The 23,979-nt window shown below is 40.2% G+C and overlaps 1 protein-coding gene across 2 annotated transcripts in view; it reads right to left on the bottom strand.

Moving 5' to 3' along the window:
- Positions 1-23,979, bottom strand: part of TNKS (tankyrase) — a 143,941-nt gene that overhangs the window by 66,796 nt on the left and 53,166 nt on the right. For both annotated transcript variants that reach the window (XM_054824758.1, XM_054824757.1), the window contains exons 4-5: positions 2,531-2,567; positions 1,595-1,670 (exon numbers count right to left, since the gene is read on the bottom strand). In XM_054824758.1, the coding sequence (XP_054680733.1) occupies positions 1,595-1,670; positions 2,531-2,567 (113 nt within the window). The remainder of the gene's footprint in view (positions 1-1,594; positions 1,671-2,530; positions 2,568-23,979) is intronic.

Genomic DNA, 23,979 nt, shown 5'->3' with positions numbered 1-23,979 from the left:
ACTGAGTTTTAATAACCAGTGCATTTACTAACAACCACACAAATTATCAAAGTGTCCACACTGATTAGCTGTAACTGCAATATGCTTTCTGAGCTTTGGGCATAAATTTTCAAACTAATTCAGAGGTTGCAATAATACATAAATATTTTCCACTAGCTTAATATGAATTTTAAAAGATTTTTTTTTTTTTTGAGTGATAAATATTCCAGATAACATATCTGCAAGGGCTTATTCCTCTCCATATTGATAGAAATCACGACTCTGCCTTTGGCCTTAGATCAATAGCAATGGGGACTCAATTACTCAGTAATGCACCACTCTATACCACCATGCTTAATTATAACAACATAGTGCACTATTAATACCTAAATACAATCTCATGTGAATGGTAGAGTCTTAAAAAAAGAAAAGGGAAACGAAGAACTATGGGCAATATGTTTAATCTTAAAATATGGGGAGTATTTCATCAGTTCTGACACAGCTGAACTAAATAAAGCCCTTATTCATTTGCCTGTCCTGAGATCATAAAATTAATTGTTTTAAAAACTTGGACAATTCATAGAACTTCCAATCAGTGATAAATGTAAACAAGCAGAAAACTGACTGGGTTTTCTTTCATATAGTAGGTATCACAGGCATTGGAATTGAGAAAACATTTTAAAATGTGTATTAAAAACAGCAATGTTTTCACAATGGAACTACATTTTTACAATCAGCAACAATTTTCTTTTAATGAAAAGGCAGCATAAACTGGCCTATCTCCATTGACTGCAGTGGAACTAGGCTGTTTCACAACAGCTCCAGAATGGGCAGAGGTTTACACTATGCTCCAATACACTCCACCAAAAATAAAGAAAACTATAAAGGAAAATAGTTCTATGCTTTTCTCTCAAAGAATGAGATGTACTGTTACACGTGAGAGACGTTTTTAAGAGATGCAGATTAAGAACATTCTGGTACACAGTAAAAAAAAATAAAAATAACCAACGTTTGTAAATCCAACAGTCTAGACACACCATCATCTTGATGTCTAAAACATCAAAAATCATAGGATCTACTTCTCACTCCGTATGTTCTTCCCTCCTCCAGTTTCAGCCTAATCCTTAATTTAACTCATTTAAACATCCCTGCCAGAGAAAGTCAAAACAATAACATCAAATTTAAGAAAATGCAGAAGGTGTTAAGCATATCAATACACTGCCAGTCTACGTGGCAGGGCATTAGGAGCTAAGCCGAATACCAACCACCTCCCCGAGACGATGTTCAAATACAAATAACAACTTTCCTCCCTCGGTTATTTTATTCATCTGCAATAGTACATTTTGCTTTTCTATAAAAGGTCTTGAGGTTTCATTTTATATGTACACCAGGGTCTGACATTTACAGGCAAAAAGACACACAAAAAATCCACGTCCACCGACTGTTGATCTGTCACAACTGCCAGCATCAAGTACAACAGCATTTAATTTCATGGTTAAAAGACATCACAGGTTTTCCCCCCCATACAGTCTCTTAGTTTATACATTTATGCTTCCCAGTATGGTTAATTTGGCCTTTCTTGAATAATAGAAATATAAAGCAGATATTAACTTACCTTACGCCCATCACTTGCATGGCAGTTCACATTTAAAGGAGTCAATAAAGCCATTAGTTTTTCTTCATTACCGCTCCTGTAAATGGAGAGGAGAGAATTACAGAAAGGGAAAAAAAAGACAGAGCTCTTTGCAAAACATTTGCTAAGGAGCTGGATATCAAAGTATCATATATTGAAATTTGTACTCTTCCAGGGAGAATGTCACATAGCTAAAGATCTTCTGAACATTTCGAATCCAAGGGTAAATACAGAAAATAACATTAAATTTGTAGTTGTGTATTACAAAAGGTGATGCAAAAACATCTCTTAATTTCTCTCCTCATCCTGTATTTCCTTTATATAATTTTACAGATCCTCTGAAAGCCATTTGCCAAATTAAGTGTTCTAAATTAAATACATTTTCATAGCATATGGCCATAACATTTGAAACAACTACATACCAATATCCAGAAATTTTTTAGAAGGGTTAACAGCCTATATAAAACAGTCCTGTGCTGTCAGAAGGAAGGATGAAAGCATCTTTGGAATATACGACTGAACTTTACACCTTCTGTATAGGCTTCCTTATGCTCTGTTCTGATAAAGCCAATTTTCAAAATATTTCCCAAGGTAGCAGTAAAAACCGAAAGAAAAGAAAAATTCCAGTATTTAATTTGCTCCTAAAAAGAACAGTCACAAAATGATAAAGAGGATTTAAGCAGCTTAAAGCAAAAACTCAATATTAACCTTATAACCACCATAGTGGGGGATTTCAATTACATAAACAGGCTTTTCCATTTGTACCAGACTGTAAAGTCCGAAGAGATTTATGCCAATGAAGTGGTTTGTTTGCATCATTTCATGGAAAGGCAATGACAAAACATTACTGTTTTAAAAATCCCTTTTCCTCCCTTCTTCCACCCCCAAAATATGCTTTATATTCTAAGCATCACTCACCTAGCAGCTTCCAGGAGTTCGTCCTTCTTGTATTCACCTAAATGATTGCAAAATATCATGCTGTTAGCATTTGGCAGAAGACAGATTAAGAAATGCAGTAGGAAGCAAATACAGAATTAAAACAGAGAAGAGGAGAAAAAAGCCCACACCCCGCTGGGTGATGGAGCTGTGACGTTAGCCAGCTTGTGGAGGCAGCATCACCAGTACCTTGGAGACGGGCAGCAAATTGACGCATCTTCTTGTCCAATCCTCAGATGGAAAGGCTTTCTTCGGACGACCAATGACTGCGAAATCTTGTGTCCAGAAACACAGTCCCGCTGATAACAGCATGTCAGCTGAAGACAATGTCCCCACCCCCTGCCCTATTCAGTATGTCACATTATACTTGGGAAGCATAATAAATTCTGAGACAAAAGCGAGGCAGTGCGGCTTTTTAAAAGGTACAAATTACCAAAGCTCTCACCTGCCTATGTGAATGGTAATATTAGACTTCACCAAGTTCTTCAGAAGAGCACTGATTATTAAGTAAATTCCAAATATTATACCATCAGCCACTTCCAAGAAAATACGCATTTGAAATAAAAAGCACAGACAAAAGAGCATGAACTCTCCAAGAGATTTTTTTTACGAGACTCTGAGATTAGAGATAACCACACGTAATGTTAAAGCAACATTTACATTTGAAATTCTGAGTTACAACAGACAACTCAGGAGGGTTGTTGCGTCACAGGATTAAAATTGCGAGTGAATATCTTATAAAGAGCATAGAACAAGATGACCTGTGGAAGTAACACGTATTCTACAAAGCTGAATCATGATGACATCGTGCAATACAAATTCAAGGGAATTTCAATTCAGAAATTAGAAAAAGAGCTTTTTAGCAGCTTTTTATAAAGTCAGAGAGCAGAGGGTATCCTAAGAGCCAAAAAGATGCAGGGCTTGAAAAACACACTGTATATCACCTGCCAGAGAATTAAAGCCTCTAACCACAACGCTATAAGAAAAACAGGAAGATGAAGCTGTCCTGCAAGAAATGAAAAACCTTTGTGCTGCCTCCTATATGCATCTCTCCTTACAGGTGAGGAAAGCTGTCAGGCCATGGGAAATGCCAGATCAGACTGCAGGTAAACTGGAAGGCTCCTCTGGAAACAATACCCCTCAACCAAAGAACTTCTCTAGGCTGCAGGAGGAGGGTTAGAGTCCTCTTCCATCAGAAACAGTTTGATACTCCCTCCATCACAGCTCCACTGGTTATCAGCAGAGGGGGACAAGAACCAGAACACCACCAGCCCTCTCCAGGGCCTTAAGGAGCCCTGTTTAGTTCAGCATCCCGCATTCACCCCAGGGTAAGGAAGAAGAGGGCGAGTACTCACAGTCATGCACCTCCCACCCCATCCCCCTGGCTGTGGCTGAGGAGTTATCAGTCAAAGGCAGTATCTGCGTCCCATAATCCTGGTGAATTTTCCTTTCACAACTGTGTTTAATTGCTTTCTGAAACATACTCAGTTTTGGGAATTCACAACAACCTGCAGCAAGGAGTTCCACCTCATGACAGCGTCTCGTATGACGGGTCTCTTAACTGAGCGGTTCTGGGTTGCTGAACCCCAGCAATGGAGCAGATGAGTTCACTGAAAAGGCGAAGAACTAAAAACTGGCATTTCAAATATAGGCCATGAAGGTTAATTTAGCTTTTAGAAGAATTTATACATCTGTCTTAATGAAAATTTCATCATGAAACAAATAAAATGACACAAAAATATGATTGCCTTTGTCTTGCCACCACTCCGCAACTTCCATCAGAGGGGGTTCCTGTCCACCACAGGCAATTGCCTTTTCAAGCCACGGGGGCTGGTCCTCTTTCTTTATTTTAATGAAGATAAAATACTGGGCACAGTTGTGAGTGTTTCAAATCAATGGTGAGTGAAAAGCTCTGGTCAGCATGTGAGGAGGGGGAAAAAAAAAAAAAAAGACACTGTATTACTACTGCATTACTTGTGCAACAATCTCAAACAGCTGGATTTCCTGCAGGAGAGTTATTGGCCTGTATTATATCAACACTTTAGGGACCTAATCAGATTAAAAGACCTGTTTGCACATTCTGATTTGGCAGTGCATCTAGCAGTCCTAACCAGGCTTTTCAATACTATTAGGTTAGACAAGTGTAATAACATTTTTCCTTCATGCTCAGTAAGTTGGTACTTTAAAACACAAAGGCTCTTTCCTCAAGTACCTTGATTAGCAAAAGCTTTACTGACCAACAGAAACAGGAGGCTGTGGCTCTTGATTTAGAAATGTCCCACTGTATGCCTAAGTAAATCAGTTACTTTTACTAAGCGGTACTTTTAAAAAAAGGTATTTAGAGATATCGTTGAAATTCATACAAGCAATTCTTGAATTTCGTCACAGCTCTCCCACACTGTGATATGGATTAGGATAATATTATCTTGTAATTGGCTAACTTTATTACTCTCAAAGAGCTGTCACATTTTGCAAAGCAACACCTAAAATCACACAGGCGCTTACGGCACACGATCAAGTTTGCTGAAAAAGGCCAAACGCACCCCGCAGAGCTCTGCTCCCATGGCTCGGAAGGGGGTGAAGGGGAACCCCTTGGCCACTCGAGCAAACAGCTGGTGGGACGCCACTGAGCTGAGAGCGGGCTGGCCGATGGCATGTGGGAGAAGTGGGTGGCACTGCCCGCAGGACCGGCTTCTGCTGGCGCAGGCTGCGCTCCTACCAGAGGGCTCTGCCAACACAACTAAAGCCGCTTGGCTACGAAGCATATCAAAGGCCATCCTGCAGCATTTGGCCACAGCTACCTAATAAAATATTCATTTGCAAAGCATTTGAAAACAAACCATGCGTGCCTGTGGCAGAGATGAAATTCAAGTTCTGAGCTGAAGTACAGGAATATAGACAGTCAACCTCACGTAATACTTCTGTTCAAAGAATGTCAAACTGTTTGACTTGAACCAAGCTAATAACATCACTTAAAGAGCTCCTTTGGGCAGGTTGGGATTTATAGTTTTCCAAAAGGGCATCTGCAGAACAAAGCGCAGGTAACACCCTGAATTACTCTTCCAAATCTCTTAGCAGTTCCTAGCTTTGAGAGAAAAACATCCTTCCAATCACAGTGTCAATATAGAGGATTTTTGGCAGCAATATTTTGGATAGCACAAAGCTGGTCTGCCAGAATTGTGAAAGTTAATGTCGTTAGACCTTGCCACAGAAGACCAAAACCGAAATACAATGCTGGAAACAATTTTCATCTCTTTGCTATCCAGCCCTTCCACCACATCACAGTTCAGCCTTTCCTTTGTGCTTCATGGCAAGCCCAAACACCACACGGCCACATCACCAGACACATCCTGCCACACTGGGTAGGTGAGAACTTGCCAGACATGCCTCCCTTCTCCATACCAGAGAGCCCAGAGCGGCTGCGACTTCTTGGCCTGGCAGCCCATGAGGAGAGCACTGGACTTGCTCACCTCCGCATGCTGGGTAGCCCAGAGACAGTCGGCCTGGGAATTTCTGAAGGCAAGGACAGAGAGGGTGTGAAATGGGGAGCAGAGAGCCACATCAAAGCAGTATCCCTGATCCTGTCTTGTCAGACAAAAGCTGGTAGGTAAGCAGAAACTGCTCAGTGTCTGGTGTTCAAACCTGCATCTGATCAAGTTCATTGCTTATACATCGCTCAGCATCCTTTAAACCATGAAGTCCTCTATTTGCTCCCAGCTCCAGATCACACCACTACTGCTCTATTTATGCTGGAACCAGAAGGTCACCACCAGTAGCCACAGATAACCAGTTTTCTCCTGGGAGGGGACAGAGATAGGACTAGTTTGCTGCCTGGTTGTAGCTGTGTTTTGAAACAGTGGTTATCTCCAAGACCCCTGATCAGCTGCTGCAAACTACAGCAACCACAGCTCCACATGCTACGCAACCACTGCATGCTACGCAACCACTGCTGTACCTGGCCCTAGCTGCATTTTGCAGTAGCTGATTAGCAGCAAATGCTTATTAACTATCTGACATCAGTGGCCGCTTTGCACCCAGCGGTTAAGCAGATCAGTAGCTGGAAGCTCAATTGAGATCTCAGTGGAAGACAGGAGACCTTGCTTTGCACTGAGACAACATGCTGATCAGCAGCCTCTTTGAATCCAGCTGCAGCAGATGAAAGTAACTGAAAGAAGAGTGGAGTATTGAGCTGGAGACATATACAGGCATATGCAGGAACATTGTATTTGGGAGAATGAAAGACAGGCTGAAATCTTTAGGGGCTCCTAATGTATTCATTTGTGCTTTCCAGCTTAATGATAAAAGCTGCAGCCAGAAAAGCACAGCTAACCTGTTGCCGCCAGTCTCCACAAGCCTTCCTCTACCATCAACCTGTTCCTCCTGCTTCCCATCTTCAGGGTGCCATCTTCCTATTTTTGTGGTTATTGGTGCCACACGATTATGTGGTGTTACACTGGGTCATACTGAAAATCTAGGTGGGGCATAAATAAATTCTGTTATTAAAGAGTTACAAGGAATAATCAGTCAATCCACCTGTAGCTTGAATTCACTAGCAACTTTTAAATTTCAAGCTTACTAGATGAGTCTGTGAAACATGACCATCCTATATGCATGTGTTTGAGAAAAGAAAAAATTGCAAATTCTGGAAAAAACTAACATAATGAATCAATCCTACAGCACACTTTACAGACAAAATAACCTTATTTCACACTCTCTCAAAAGTGTGGAAATTTCATCTGAATACTGCAAGCTGAAACCCCTGTCTGAATGCATGGCATAAACCAATAGTGCTTTTTCAATGCATCTACACTAAGAAACAAGGTGAATGGCTCTCCTCTCTCTCTCCGTCTACATGTTAGCTAATACAGAAACCAGGTGGAGCAAACATGTCAACCTGGACAAAGTAGTTTTTGCATTATCACACTATCATGTGTCAGTTTTCAACAGTGAGGACAATTCCCTAAAAATTAATGTCACACAGATTAAACCAAGCCATTATTATCCAACATAATGGCAGAAAATAACAGGGCAACTGAAAAACTAAAGAGGATGAACAAGTTGCACATCACATGGAACCACAGGTACAGATTTAAATCCTCAGAGTACTGATAAACAGTGAAAAATTTTACACTAGTAAATGGTACCCTGCTTCTGAGATATGTGACAAAAGGATGTGAGCCTGATGGACGTGCAACTGTGGCCACAGGCTAGGGAGAGAAGATTGATGAATAACACGGAATCACAGAAAGGTTGAGGTTGAACGGACCTCTGGAGTTCCTCTCATCCACCCTTCTACTCAGGCAGGGCCACCTAGAGCAGCCTGCCCAGGACTGTGTCCAGATGGCTTTTGAACATCTCTAAGGATGGAGACTCCACAACTTCCCTGGGCAACCTCTGCCAGTGCTCAGTGCTCAACTCATTAACTTTCCATGTGGCGATCTCTTCAGGACCTTCTGTTTTTTTTTCTTGGCAGCTGCAGGTCTAGCAGCACTGGAAAGTCGGGGTGAAATCCTGCTCCATTAGAAAACATGGCAGCTCTACATTTGACTTCAGCAAAGTGCAGACTACAGCTTGTTATTGGCTGCCTACTCTGAAAGCCTAACTATGAGTTTGAAAAGACATGTCCCATGCTAAGACTGACAAGATAGTTGTGAACAGCCCAACAGATTTTCTTCAAATAAGCATTCACAATTATCCAGCAACACAGTGGACACAGGCTCTCCAGCACAGCAGTAGAGACAGTGGGTATCAGTCTCTCCTTTTTCCTCATTTCAGTGTTTCTGGTGCTTTTCCAACCAGGCACTCTGCCAGCACAGGAATGCATGGGGCTGCTGGGGAAGCAGAATCAGAGCCCTGATGCAGCTGAGGGGCTGAGAACCTGTTCTCCCATCAGATTCGTTACTTCATCCAGCTCAGCCTGTGGCCACCCTGAGAATGAACAGCCTGGGCAAGGTGGTGCAGAGAGAAGGGAAAATGGAGACTCTGCATTTGAGTTGGCATTGCTACAAAGAAAGCGATCTATAGACCAGAATCCAAACAGAATTTAGCAAAGAAATAAACACCACAGAAATAAATTAAAACATACCTTTTCTCTGACCCTCCAGGACTTCATAGACCTACGAGCAAGCAATGAGCACATGTCCACATAGGCTATCCTTTTTAATTCATTGTGATCTTTGGAGTAATATTTAAGTTTTTAAAGAAATATTCAAGTTATAATCAGAGCAGTTGGCTTTCACTGCTTGTGACATACTACTTGTTTGGGGGGGGGGCACCGCATTGTTTGGGTTTTTTGGGTTTGGGTTTTTTTAGTTTGTTTTTTTTAAAACACCATTTTTCTAGCAAACTCAAATTTTATTTTCAATGTGTCTGCTTTTGAAAGGGTCAAATCATTCCATTAAAACACTCATCAATTCTTTCTTCCCAATTTAACTTTTCTTATAAGTAAAGCCACAAGTGAGACCAAAATATGGAGTTAAATCAGAGCAAGGTATTTTCACCATTCAAAAAGGTTGTGGGAATAACTGCCTGACACAGCAAAAAATTCCAACACTAAAAAAAGGGATACGTTGAAATATAACTGCCTTTTTCCAAATAATATTAACTAAGAAGTACAAGAAACACACGAGGAGGAAGAGGGAAAAAAAATCAGATTTTATTATACTCATTTCCCACTTCTTTAGGGTTAATTTCTTTATGGCTCTTGCAATTCTCCACTCAGCTGTTTCTCACAAGTAAATGGGCTGATTTTATAAGATGTCTTATAGGCTCGACCAGGAACACAGCAAGACCCTAATTTTAAGCTCCTGTCACAGATGAAAAACACCAAAGCAGCTCTACTATATGCAAGAATGGCAGAAAAGCAACTCGAGATAATGTCTCCAAGAACAAGTTGCAGACAAGGGGGAATGTTACCAAGGAGGAAAGGTTTGGTACCTTGATTCTGCCTCTTCTATTGAAGATGAGTCAGGAACTGTGCATGCGGATTCAAATTAGCCATTTGTAATAGAAATTTGAAAATTGAAAATGGCTCAGCTAGCAGTGAAGTGCTTTTAGGGACACGTTTTAAAGGGGAGTGGGAATTACAGAAATAAACAAATATCTTTTGGGATTGGCCACAAATCTAGCAAACCACTGAGCTAGCAGCATCCTACCTGGAATAACTTTCAGTTAGGTGGACAGAGCTCAAATCCAGCACATTCCCGATTTAGTCTTCTAGAAACAGAAAGCTAGATCTCTTCTAAGGCCTGGCAGGAAGCAGCACGTCAGGAAATCTGCAGCTTTGTATAGCGCAGAATGGTAAAACCTCTGCTAGGGTCTTAAGCGATGGAAGAGGTTCTTGTCTCTTAAGCCACCAATTCAAAGCACACATATTACAGAAGCATATATAGGATACAGAGGTTATTAAATGCTGTCTTCATATCTAAGTATAAATTGCGTGTACATTATGGGGTGTGGTCACTAAGAAGGATTAGGTGGTATATCAAAATGGGTCTTCAGTGCACATGCAATTATAACACCATTAAGTTTACATTTGGCACGTAACATACTTCTGTTTCTCAGAGAAGCTCTTTTCAGTGGTGCTGACCTATTTGTTAAAAAATGCTGTCAGATTTCCTTCACCATACAATGCCAGGAAGATGAAAAAGTCCTTTTGTCACAAAGTTTCAAATTTTTTAACTCTTAAATTATAAGATACAAAAATGAAGCTGAGCCAATCACAGCAGTTAAACAGAGGAATCTTCCTGAATGTGCAGAGAAAGGACACAACACATTGCACTGTAGGACCATAATAGTAAATTGAAAAAACACAGCAACAAAAAAACCCCGAACCAGCCATCACGTGGTAAGCCATATAATTATCGTTACCTTCAACAATGCTACCATGCCCTACAGTATAAATTCTTCTGAAATAAGAAAATCTGAAAAATCTTCTAAAACTCATTCTCTTTAGTATACCTGTACAAGTAGCTTCAATTTCTTCATATTAGTGCATGCTACTCATATAAACACCACGCACACATCAATTTTTTATCTGTACCGTGAAAAACGTATTATTTTCAATACAACCGCGCTACTTCAGAATGCTGTACTTGAAGATACACGACCACTTTCATTTGTCATGTCTTCAGACAGAGATTGGAAGAGGGAAAAGAATTGCAGAAACTGGGAAGAAAATCCAAACCTACTGCAATTCAAAACACACTAGTGAGAGGGAAAAACTGAAGGTGTAGAGGGTCATCTTTTCACCAAAGTTCAATACTCATGAGATCTGTTGTGGAACCCATGGAAAAAGAAATTTGATTATTTTTTTCAGAGCTGTTGAGCCTTCCCCATCACCCACTGCTTCATGCCTAACGCAAAAGAAATGTTCCCATAGCTCTCCCTCTTCCCTTCAATTTCTTGTATTAATTCCAGCTATCAGCAAAAACAAATTTCCACTACTCCAGCTATGCTCCATATTAGTAACTAATAAACTGTGCTATTCCATTTTCCCAGCAACTACTTCTTTCTCATTTCTGTAATATGTCTGCATATGTATTTTTTCTTCAGGATTTCTAGGAAATCTTTCCAAAGGAGGACAAAGGACTAAGAAACTCCCTTTGTTAAAGACTTGAGTACAGTAAAGGTGGAGAGATAGCCAAGTAGTATATCTAGAACTGACAGGAAAAGTAAGCTGCTTTCATTGTAGTGCATCCTTTCCAAAAGCCAGCTCCCTCCTTTGTCCTTCCAAACAATCTCCTCAAACAGGGAAATTATCTCCCAGAATATTCTCTAAAAAGAAACCACAGAAATGCCTGCTTATAATTGACACAAAGCATGGAAGAGAACTAGCAAGAAAAAAAACCCACAAAAACAAAACCCTCAGGAAAGCCATATTGTATAAAAGCAAGCTCCAAAATTATGCTCCATCATCTAATCTTTCTCTGGAAAGAACTCTGGAGTGAACACGAGCAGACTAAATTTTGCAATCTCTCTGATTTTCCCATTGTAGATAAAACACGCTAGCAAGCTGGGGACACTGTGTCTGAAAATCTATAGCTTGATTCAAAACTAACACATATTTTAACGGAAAAATCTATACTCTCTTAGATACAGCAAACACGATGGATTTTATACTAACAATTTGTACAGATTTAAAGAAGTGGGTTTTTTCATGTTTGCTAGGAAATGAATATGAGAGACATAAAAGGTACGCATGTGCCAAAGTACTTTTTTATTGACTTTAAAAGTTTTTTACTCAACAGTACGCTCCTTCCTCTGTACATCTGGTGCTGCCCCATGCATGTATCTAAATTTAAGCTTGAGAAAACAGAGGTGCCATCCCAGAAAAATGCAATGTGTGTTGCCGCACTTGCCCTCCAGCACATACTCTGGAACTCAAATCCAGTTAAATCACTTCTCTACCTCCTAGACAAAAACCACAAAACATTTCCTATGCCTGCTGGGCCACAGAGTAGCAAGCAGAAGGAAGGAACTCCTTTGGAACTGGAGGAAACACAGGGCAAACTTGTCCAACACACAGCTAGTTGTATTTTGGAAGTTAAAGAAAACAATGCCACAATGTTACCTTTATTAATAAAAGCAGAGATATCATTAAAGCAAAAAGAGTCAATTAATTTTTATGCCACACTTAAGCAAATTACAGCAAGTAAATCCTTACCAAAAGAATGTCAAAACAGGTTAATACATTTTTTTATAATGAACAATTTTGTCATAGCAAACAGGAAACTAATTGTCAACAGTTCAGTTTAAATATTTTGAAAGCTATGCAGTTCCCCACAAGAAAAAGGTAACAAAATAATCCAACTGCTTTTACACTTATATTAAAGCCATATAACTCAAATAATTTTGCCTCGTTACTGCAGGCAAATTTTCCCTCCCCGTGGGTTTTTATTTGGCAGTTAGAGTCAAAAGACAGTTGGAAAATAAGGAAAAGCCTGGTACAATTTGGGGGAGAGAGGAGACAGCAGCATGACTGGAAATGGGATATGTGGATTGATACAAAAGTGTCATGATAGTACCCCAGAGTAAAGAGCAGCTGTGTTTGACTTGAGTACATCCTTCCCCTGCCTTATCCTTCATATGTGTCCTGGTTTCAGCTGAGAGGGTTAATTTTCTTCATAGTAGCTAGTATGGGGATATGTTTTGGATTTGTGCTGGAAGCAGTGTTGATAATATAGAGATGTTTTTGTTATATGGACCTGTTGTTGAGCAGTGTTTACACAGAGCCAAGGCCTTTTCTGCTTCTCCCACTGCCCTGCCAGTGGGATGGCTGGGGGTGCACAAGGAGTTGGGAGGAGACACAGACAGGACAGGTGACCCAAACTGACCAAAGGGATATTCCTTACCATATAACATCATGCTCACTTTATAAGGAGCTTGGGGGAAGAGGAGGGACTAGGGGGGCGGCGGTGTTCGGAGTGATGGTGTTTGTCTTCCCAAGTAACCGTTACGTGTGATGGAGCCCTGCTTTCCCGGAGATGGCTGAACACCTGCCTGCCCATGGCAAGTGGGGAATGAATTCCTTGCTTTGCTTTGCTTGTGCACGTGGCTTTTGCTTGACCTATTAAACTGCCTTTATCTCAACCCACGAGTTTTCTCACTTTAACTTTTCCAATTCTCTCCGCCATCCTGATAGGGGGGGAGTGAGCAAGCGGCTGCGTGGTGCTCAGCTGCCAGCTGGGGTAAAACCACGACAGTATGATACGGGGAATATATACTTAAAAGCGACAGTTCCCTTTGTTTTGTCTCATTAAAAATTATCTTTAATGCCTTTTCTGAACACACATTTGCAGTCATCAGTCACCGTAACTCAGATCAGGGTTTGCCTGATCAGAGTGGTGGTGTCATCTCTGGGTACTCACTTGGGCAAAGAGCTGCTTTGTGGCCTACATGTGACTAGCGGTGTTTTGTAAGAGAAAGGAAAGAAAGTTTGGATTTATGGAAAATGTTCAGAATCTGAACCTGCAAGCTCTTGTCCTCACCAAAAAATATCTATTACAGCACCAGCTGGGGGAAAATGAATCTGTTATGTACATTCAGGCACTTTTTGCCACTCCTGTTGGAATAACATATCACAAGATGGAAATACAGTGGTAACAATACCTAATGCCAAAATGCAGGAGATCTAGCTATGAAGGGTTACGTTACTTACCAACAGTGAAAAAATAATGAAATACTACATACAACGTGAGTCCTGTAAACATTTTCAGTCCCTTATATTAATCTTATTGTTTTAAATGCTTTGCTAGTTAAATGCCTGATAGGTAATAGGATTACACATATGATTTAACAACAACAAAAAAAAACCACCCAAAAAAACCCAAACAACTCCCTGCCCTAAATGATAATATGGTTCACTACAAAGAGTGGCAACAGAATAGCACCACAGGAAAAAAGAAGGCTGATAGAAGGAAGGAGACACTAACTCATTAAAGACAAGAGCTTTACCAGACTGCTGTTATTATGTTTCACCTCCAAAGGAGAGCATTTATTCTTCAATTGTTCATTTATGCAGAGAAAATTTCATCTAATGGAATACAGGGCTGCCTACTCAAGAGATACCCTACACAAGATGACTCTATGGAAACCAGTCACCAGTTATGTCCAGCTTGACAATATTAATACACCATGTGCACTTTATTCCTATTGTGCTGGAAAACTAAGTATTGGGACATCACTGTCATGGGTACATCCATGAATAAAGCACCTTTCAAACCAGGTGTTCCCTCTTCACTGTGGGCCAGAAAGGAAATACATAAACTGCATGTATCCTCAGCACAACAGCTCTGCAGGTTTCTGTGCGGACCTGCAGTGAAAGGTAGTTTAATTACATTCTGCATGAAGTAGGAAAAAATACTGCTTTCCATTTTCAGTTACTTCCAGTAATTCTCACCAGATTTAAATACTCTGCTTACCTCAAATAATTCAAAATATAATGGGCCAAAAAGTATTCCTACCTTCCTCATTCATCACAACCATTAATGATCTTAAATATCCCCAAGAAAATACATTTAAATGATCCTCTTATTAGGTAATAGGATTACTAGCAGCTTCGAAACCAGTCTATTTTGCCAACGGCTTTATTTCAAAGTTATTCTAAGGTACATTTCATTTTTAACTTCAAAAAAAGTGGTATTTTAAACCTCCATTTGACCTAAAATGAAAGAGGACCATGGAAGAGTTAATGCAGGTTTTCTCTACTGTGTCCTAGGTGTATCAGTTCAGCATGAGCTAACTCAATATTACCACTCCTTTCAGATCAAGGAGAAATAATACTGTACCTTCCCCACTGCCAGCTCAGGATTCCTGCTTATCCATTTCTGCTCGAGCCCAGTCACTGATCAGGGTGAGATCTATTACTGATAGATCTTGCTTCTTGGCACTGACTCTCCTTTTTGCCATCCTCTGAGCATACCTCGGCAGAGCGAGCAAAGACAGGTTATGAGAGAACTGGGTCTGTCTTCAGAGAGCTGGACAATGAAACCTGCAGGGAGGAAGAACAAACTCCCAGAGAAAGGACAGCTCTCGCTGAATTACATTGTGCCATTAAAACAGTTCTAGCATATGTATCTAGAGTAACATCCTTTACTACAATCAAAATGGGTTTGGATTTGGATGAAGGACACAATGCTGAAAAGGAACAGGCAAGGAAATATTCAAAGGGAGGGAGTACTCAAAGTTTCTGGCTTCCCTTTTTCCGTTCCACAGTCACACCAGCAGTCTTGACCCCTGGCTGTGGGCTATCTAGGAGTCATCAAACAGTGTAAGACATCAGTCTATACCTGGTTTTTGTCAAAACAGTTTTTATATCACCATTTTGGCCTAAATAGAAGGCTATGCTTAGATATGGAAGCCCTTATCATTCTTGAACATATAGTGCTTCACAAGAAAATTTCCCTCTAAGAATCAGTGGTATCCCCTGGAAATTTGAACCATACTTGGAAGGGTGGTGCTTTCAGGGAGGGATTCCTGGCCAGCAGCTAAGCAGCAGGGTCTCAGCAAACAATTATACTCCTCCTTTCCTTCCCCCTTTTCTCACCTTCTCCAAGATGCTGCTCCTAACCTTAGCAAATAGAGAATATCCTACACGGGAAGGTACAGCCACATATGGTAAGAGCCACAATGCATGCAAGTCATAAATTATTTTCCCTCTGACTTGCTAGCTCTCCAGGAGGAAAACACTCCTCTACCATCTTGTGCAGACAGACAGAAGTGGGTGGATTCTTGAGATGGAGCTACACTTTTCCCTGTCAGTGATCAGGAACAGGTTTCCCTGTATAGCTCAACACAACTTCAAGAGGAAAAAAGATCCATGAAAGGCAAGATTTACTTGGTAATTAGACCAAAAATTTCTAGAACACTGATGAGAGTTCTCACCTAGCTCCCTGAGGATACTGCATCATTTGAAAAGGAATCACTTATAATACCTATCTTTTAGATTTGTGGGGAAGACCCAGCATGAGTTGCAATGCAAACACTGAAATGTTATTCTCTCCATTCTTAGACAAGTATCAGATTTAATATATGAATATGCTGCTAATCTATTTTTTTAATGTCTTTGCTCTTTCCATCCCTCTAGTTTTATCATCAAGCATATTTTTTATTATTCTTTCTACATAAGAAAAAAATATTGCCTTTTATCCACTGGAAACTGGAGAAGTTGTTCACAAAAGATTGTGTGCTATGATTGCATTAAATTAAATAGATTCTGCACACCTCCCTGCAAAGGAAAGGTTATTTCTCTGTGTTCTGTCAGAGAAAATAAATCTTTCACTTCAGGGCAATGGACGACAAGAGACTAACCAGCAAAGCCACATATGAAATAGTATATCACTGAGAAAATGTCTCTTCACTCAGGTCTGCTTTGCCCCATATTTTTACGATGCATAACAAGAACAAAAACCTAAGTTTTTCTACAGCTGCAAAATGGACATGGAGGGGTTTGGATGGTTCTGCTGACTGGCAGCAGTCTCTCGGCACCAGATTATCTGTGCAATTTCAGCACAGAATTGCCTTTAACAGGTGAGATTTAACCTGCAGGCAAAGAATAGCTGAAATTTTGACTCCCTGCATTCATTCCTGCAATAGCTTGGGCCCAGAAGAAAGTCCTTCCCAAAGAAGGGAATTAATTCAGACTGACCACACATTGAAGCAAGACTGCTCTTGACTGGGCTGTTTAACAGTCGATGTAAATCAAGATGCCAGTGCAGCCTACAGCCTGCCTCCCACTTGGGACAGAGTACTGACATCCCACCACTGCAGTGGAGTTGGCAGAAGGCGTGCAGGGAGGAGCAGAACCCACACCAAACTGCTTATGGCTTTAGGTTGCAAAAGAAAGTAGTATTTAGCCACAGGAGTGACAGTGCTTAATCTTCTAAGCAGAGTATATTAGAGTTGTTATTGTAATAAAGTAACGAGAATAATATGACCATCAAGAAACAGCTTTTATAAAAATATTAGTAAAGGCTGGAATTATAAAAAAAATTAAATTCAAATATAGTTGGTGCTCAGCTATTCACAGGGACAGTTCTCAAGGCTCTGCCTTCCTTCTCCACTGCTGGTAGGAACAGAGCTCCTGAAGCAAAGTGCTTATTTTACTGAGTTCACTCTCTGCACAAATCTATTCAAAAGCTTTTCAGAAATGAATAGCCCAATTTCCCTGGATTTGATGCCATCCCATGTTTGGCTTTTGTTACTTCTGCCCCCTCCCATGTTACCTTCCCACAAGCAAAAGTAGGCTGCATATAGAAACTTGGAGGATTCTGCACAGAATCACTGAAAACAGCTGTTTTAGGGCTGACAGTGGTAGATGTGAGGATCCAAGAAATATTCAGAAGTACCAATATGCATCATAGGTTGGGTTTTGGTTTGGGGTTTTTTTTTTTTTTTCTGTCTTCACAACAGTCATACTAGGCTTATTCCCCAGAACAGCTGGCAACCTTGTCAGCCACTTACATCATCTGGCTTTGCTTACATTAGACACAAAAGCATAGCAAGAGGTGATGATTTTGTTGAAGATGGCAGTTATATGAAAATTGCTAGTAATGCTGCAACTCCACGAGTCTGCTACTTGTGTAAGGATAGAGCTACTTCCCTGCCCAAACTGAAAGAATAAACTGAATTCTGAGCATCAGCCAAAATATTCTTGCCATTACAGAAAATATAGTTCAGACAGAAAGAACAGTGTATTCTTAAAAGGCAAGCAAAACCAAATTTGCAGAGCACAGAAGGAGGTGGACCAATGATGGTCTATGGCCAATAAATAACCAAATGAAGTTATGTGCTGAAAATGCTACTGAAACAGCAGAAAATACAGAAGGTTTCATTTCAAAACACAAGGGAGTGCCCTCAAAACAGCAAAGTGCTCGCTTCTTAGGTGACCAAGGGAAAATACGGGACTATAGAAAGGAAACATACCATTCAAAAATCTGCACCCTACAGAATAGGCAACCATTTAAAAAAATATATGCTTGAAAATACTATAGCATCAGTCCTCTTATGTCAGTGCAGTGTGCAATGCAGTACTGGACCATACATAGATTCTATTCAAAGAACAGATACCTGCCAGAAAAGAATAGTATCTATAAATGTCTCCTGGAGATATCTTTGGAGTATTTTTTTTTTTTAAAATTATTTTAAATGGTCCTTTTGCATTGAGACTTTTATATTATCAGTCCCCTTCCCTGCATCCTCCAAAAAGCCTCAAATCACTGCTTGTACTCCTTGCAGAGTAAAAATCCATGCTTGTCTTTCCCCACCACCTGAAAAATAATGCTGTTCTCTCTGGAATGTAACACTTTGCTCTTCTGCCAACAAGGAAGCCATCAACCACCAGTCAGTTTTTCAGCTTTCCTTGGCTCATTCACCAACTCTGGACTGGTACTTCACCATCTTAATTTTGCTCTTGAAAGATGTTTCATCTGTGAAGTATTACAGACATTTCATTGCTACAGACAACTAGCTGCAATTTATGGATAGAAAAGACATGCTCCTTCATGAAGACATAATGTGGTTTTAATGTTTTACTCATTCTTGCCTTGAACGCTAGCTGAAGACAGAACATCCTTCTCCTCTTGGCAGCACTGGTTTTCTTCACACCAGCTTTGCCACAGTTTTTAATCAGGATGGCAATATATAACAGAGACAAAAGAAAAATAGCAATAACTATGTAGAAATGGAAACTGCTCAACATCACAAAAGGAAAACAGAGTTGCTCCCTTCTGTGCACCACGCAAGAACACTGAAGGAACCAGCACATGATTTTTATTGAAGTCCTGGTAAGAAATTGTCATAAATTTACCAAGATGGGTGGCATTGCTAGTTCAGTGCCTCCTTTAAAGGGAAGATCAATTTAAGCAACTTCAGATCCACATGCTTGACCTTCAATCCATGCAGTGATCTGGCAGGGTTGATCACATTAGCCACAGCAGTGTCAAGGCTGCCATTAGACTGAATATTACAGACCGAATTACAACAGCAAGCTAAAAAAACCCCAGGAAAACCCAAAACAAAACCCAGATCTCATTATGAATGCAAGCAAACTCCACAAAACTGTGATATGACAAAGGAGAGACAAGTAATCCTGAGTGATCAACATCCACAGTGTCTGTCCCCATAGGAGGAACTGAACTAGGCCTGAACTGAACAACATTAGGGGATTCTGCTCCAGGGGCCGCTACTATAACATTCATTTTTCTTCCAACAGTGCAGCCTGCCAGGAAGCCTTTCACATATCACAATTCTCTATTAGCCCTCGCATCTTTTGCATATTTATACTGAAGTGCCACCTTCCTTTCCCTTACTGGACTTCCATCATTAATTACTAAACTCGCTGCAATAGCTCTATGCCATTAACTCTGTGACTGTCATTCACACATACTTTAAAAAAAAAAACCCGACCAACCAAGCACCATTCATAATATGCTTTTACAAATTTTGCTGAACATTCAAGCTCAGATCATGAGGTGAGGCATATTGTATGCTCTGCTACTTTGGCTCAAGGCCACTTACCTGTCTTTACTTCACAGCTGCATTTAAGCCTCCCTCTAAACCAGTGGAGAGACAAAGGACTAGAAGATCTCTGTACGCTAAGCGTCATTGCTGGCATTGGAACTAGTAACTATAAAACAGCCACGAATACCTTTAGGTTGGAGATTATTAGGTTCATAGCTAGCACAGGAATGATTTCTGAACTGGGCTCTCAGCAGATGTTTTGTCCTCAATACTCAGCACCCACAACCTGGTCTAGTGGAGGGTGTCTCTGCCCGTGGCAGGGGGGGTGGAACTAGATGGTCTTTGAGGTCCCTTCCAACCCAAACCATTCTATGATTCTATACTCTTAACACTCGCATGCTAGAGCACAGTCAATTTATTAAGCAAATTATATGTCATGACCATCTCTAACAACACAGGTCTTAGACTTGACGATACAGAAAGTTTCATGGGGCTCAACCTCCCCTGCTTCAATTTTAAAAATTTTCCTCTGGTTTTCATAGATCTGATCTTCGAACATACAAAGACTCATTTACTCTGCTCTGGCAGTGTAAAAGAAACCTGAAGGTCAGATTTGATGATCCTTTAGGCCACCAAAGTAGTAAAAAGATGACTTTAAACAAATGAATGAACAGTTAATTCACTCTATTTACTTACAACTTTTATCTTCAGTCTTTCAAGCTTAATTCAGCTCTTTTCCTTTTCATCTGAACTTTTCAAATTTCATTTATATTTTTCCACTACTGAGCAGCTGTAGATTATAAAATGCCTATTCTGAGTCCCCCAAAATAGTATGGTTAGAACACACTAAAGCATGCTCAACTTTAAGCATGCATGTGAGCAGCCCTACTGACCTTGATGGTCTCATGTCTAATGTGCTTTGTTGAACTGCAGCTGTGAAGAAGGGCTATCATGTTTCTTCACCACAAAAGGAGAAAAAGCCCCTTGTTCTTCAGCTCAAACCTGCACTGGAATGAATTCTGGCCTGCTGCCCTGCACTGTGCTGCCATGCTCCACTGCAAACATATACCGATTTCAATAAATGTCAGATATCATTGCTCTCAAGGAAGACAGTACTACCTGCCTATAATATCTCTAGACCTCTTTTTGCATTACTCTGTGGCCTTTTTCAGAATGCAGAAACCATGTCTGCGTACTACTTTGTTAATCTGTTGTTCAACTCATGTCAATTTGCCTTTTCAGGAAGGCTGACTGAGCAGCACAAACCCGAAGTAAAAGACACCTCTGCAGCCACATAATCAATTGCTCTACCTGGTGCTATTATCACAGCCAACCTTCCTTCCTAAAATGGTTTACACATGTATTGTATAATGGTGGGGCACCACAATAATAATAATTTATTATCAGTTTATCTAAAGCACTCAGCAGTCTATAGGAACAATATGCAACTGAGTACTGAATTATGAAAATGTGGATTCTTTCTGCATTGCATGGAGTGCCAATTCTTCTTCAAGACAGACAAGCTAGTACAAGCACTTCTTTCAACTTCCACATGATGCAGACTTGATTCTGTCAGCGGTTTCACTCCAAACCTCTCTAATCTCTCCTTGTTTGCCAAGCAGGGAGAGGTGTACTTCAATTCTCTGAAGACCACTGGAGGAGGGGAAAAATGGGAAAAAATAAGGACTTGTTTCAGACATAACTTTCTCAAAGTACATAGGCACCCCGAAACATAGCAAGAAGCCATTCTAGAGAGAAGCATGACAGGCAGGTAAAAGAAACAAAACAGGACAGAGACAGAGCTGGTCCAGGACAAAAGAAAGAATGGTTACAGACAGGAATTATTTTAACATTGAGAGAGACGTTAAGAATCCTCCAGGTGAATTAAGGTGTACAAATAGTTCTCTGGTGTGTAGCAAACCTCGCTGAATGTCATCAGCATATATACAAACAAAATAAAATATTAAAAATAGTGACTTTGCATCCAAATCCATTCCAAACACTTAGACCCCCTGGACTATACTCATAAAACACTGGCCACTGATAAGTGCATTGTTACAGGTGAAGTTCTTCTATCTACCTTCACCAATAATAAGATTGTGCTCAAGACGGGCTTTCTCTCACAAGACTGTACCTGAGAAGCAGGACTTTTAAACTATATCGATGTGACAGCCATGATACATGCAAGCATATACTCATTTGGCAGTGACATCATCACAAAGTGAACATATTCAGGATCCGGGGACATTCTTCAAAATCTTCACCCTCTAACAGCAAGATTCATAGCACCTGCACACATACTTAGCAAACACCTGCAAAGACTAGAGGAATAAGGGCAAAAGCAGTATTGCAACCTGCAGCATACACCTGTGTTTATGCAATACACAAATGCCAGCAAATTCACACTGATGTCATTCCTCAATTTGTTAAAAAAAGTTTTGATTGCTTCAATAACATAGAATAGCATTAAAAATAGCATGGTAGGTTCAAAATAATTAGGGACAATAAATCAGGGATTAACAGAGTGAAAAGGAAAGCGATTGCAAATAGCTAATCCTGTAAGAAAAAAGTACCTTTGGCCACACATAGAAACACCTCTCCTTATTTCTGCCAAAGGCAAGGCCAAATCCATAAAACTACTATAAAAGTCTGGGTTAGCTCAATGACCTCGAAGAGTTTAACCAGAGGGGCTGACAAGGCACCTCCAATACTTCTGAACTCTGGTGTATTTACACAAGCACTTTACTCTAAATCTGGAGAGGGCTTTCAAAGTAATCTTCATCATCCTAACTTACTGCAGTTTTGTGCATATACTGCAGCAGTCCTGGACTGCACGACATGGATGTCTTTTAGAAAATCCACAAAAGGACGCACTCCAGACCCTTACTTAATGCACTCCAACTGCTAGTGGGTGCTAAGTTCACAGGACTGGATCAGGCTAGAGTTACCCTGGACTAAAAAAAAAGAAAAAAACCCAAACAAAACCAAAACAACTTAAAAAAAACCTATTTAGAGTAGTTGATAGAAGAGTCAGCAATGGCTTATAAGGCTTTGTTCTTCCAAAGCAGGTAACTGAACCTGACTCTTGTTAAGTCTATTTGACAATACACAAATTCAGTATAGTAAAAATCTAACGTGAAAAAAGCAAATATAACAGAGGAGGAAATGGAAAGAAGATGAAGGGAGAAGGAACACGAATTAAGGCAAAAGTACAGAAAATACATTCCAGGCATGTTAATATGAGAAAAAATGACCATCTCTACACAAAGGAAGAGCTGTCATTTGAAACTTTCAGGCAAAGCAGCAACAAAAGACAGAACGAGCTCTTCAGTATTTATATAATCTCACCCTGTAATAGAAACAGAAAGTACAGAAATAGCCACTGTATTAGGGGAGGAGGCAGAAACTAAATTTCACCAGTATATAGAGGGGAGGGATGCTATTGTATATTCAAGGCCAGCTCTTCTGACATGCCCAAGAGGGCCAACAGCAAAGTATGCTGAGGGACTGTTTCAAAGCTGTCTCCAGCACTGAGAAACTTAACCTTTATCCCAAGTTCTTCCATGGTATACCTCTACCCAGCACATCAGAGTGAGAAGGCTGACAGTATTTAGTTGCCTTTCCCTGCCCATTCTGATACAGTTCAACATGCTTCCTGAAGCAACGATTGAGGAAAAAAAAGTGATCAGCATTTGGAAATTAAATGCTTGGGACAAAGGCAGGAGCCATGGCATTGCAATAGCATTTGTCAGTACCATATTTACAAAGCCTGGTTACTTAAAAATAGAGTTGATGCTTCCCACCCTACCTCTTATTCCTGCTGTATCTTAAATCAAAGTGCAAATCCTACAATTTACCATTCACCGACTCACTTCTACTCTAGACCCGATTACTTCTACTCCAACTAAGATCGGGAGCTATCGGCATACTAGGAGCCCCAGTTAGTGGCTAGGACAGAAAAGAACAGTGTGACCTGTGCAACTTCAATTCTGACATAAGCATGTTCATGTCTGAGTTCAGATAGTTCTGTAATTTTCCTGCCCTCCATCTCTATATGCACTTCCCTAAGACTCTGAGTTTGGTTTAATTAAAACAAAGCTGCAGGCAGACAGATAAATTTTTAATCACATACAATTTTCCACCAGCAGTTTACACACGTTTTCCAGAGCAGAAGTATAACAAGTAGCAGTCTTGGGTAAATGCTACTAAATCCCGTGATTGACCAAATGTCATTTGCAACATTTGGTGGTTTTCCTCAATAACTAGAGAAATCAAGAAACGGCAAAAATATCTCAGCTTAATTTTTTCAAGAGAGAAGCTGCTAGCTAATGTTAGGAAAGAAATCCAAAGCAAATGCAACTAAAACCCTATCTGAATCTAAACAGAACATAAAATTCACTTTAAGTTAATTACTTCCTTCATTTCTACTGAATATCCCCTCAGACAACAACTACTCTTTAAAAATCATCCTT

Source organism: Grus americana, chromosome 4 (genome assembly GCF_028858705.1).
Source record: "Grus americana isolate bGruAme1 chromosome 4, bGruAme1.mat, whole genome shotgun sequence".
In the NCBI taxonomy this organism is placed as follows: Eukaryota; Metazoa; Chordata; class Aves; order Gruiformes; family Gruidae; genus Grus; species Grus americana.
Note: the sequence above shows the minus strand (reverse complement) of the source record. Positions and strands in the feature narration are given on the sequence as shown.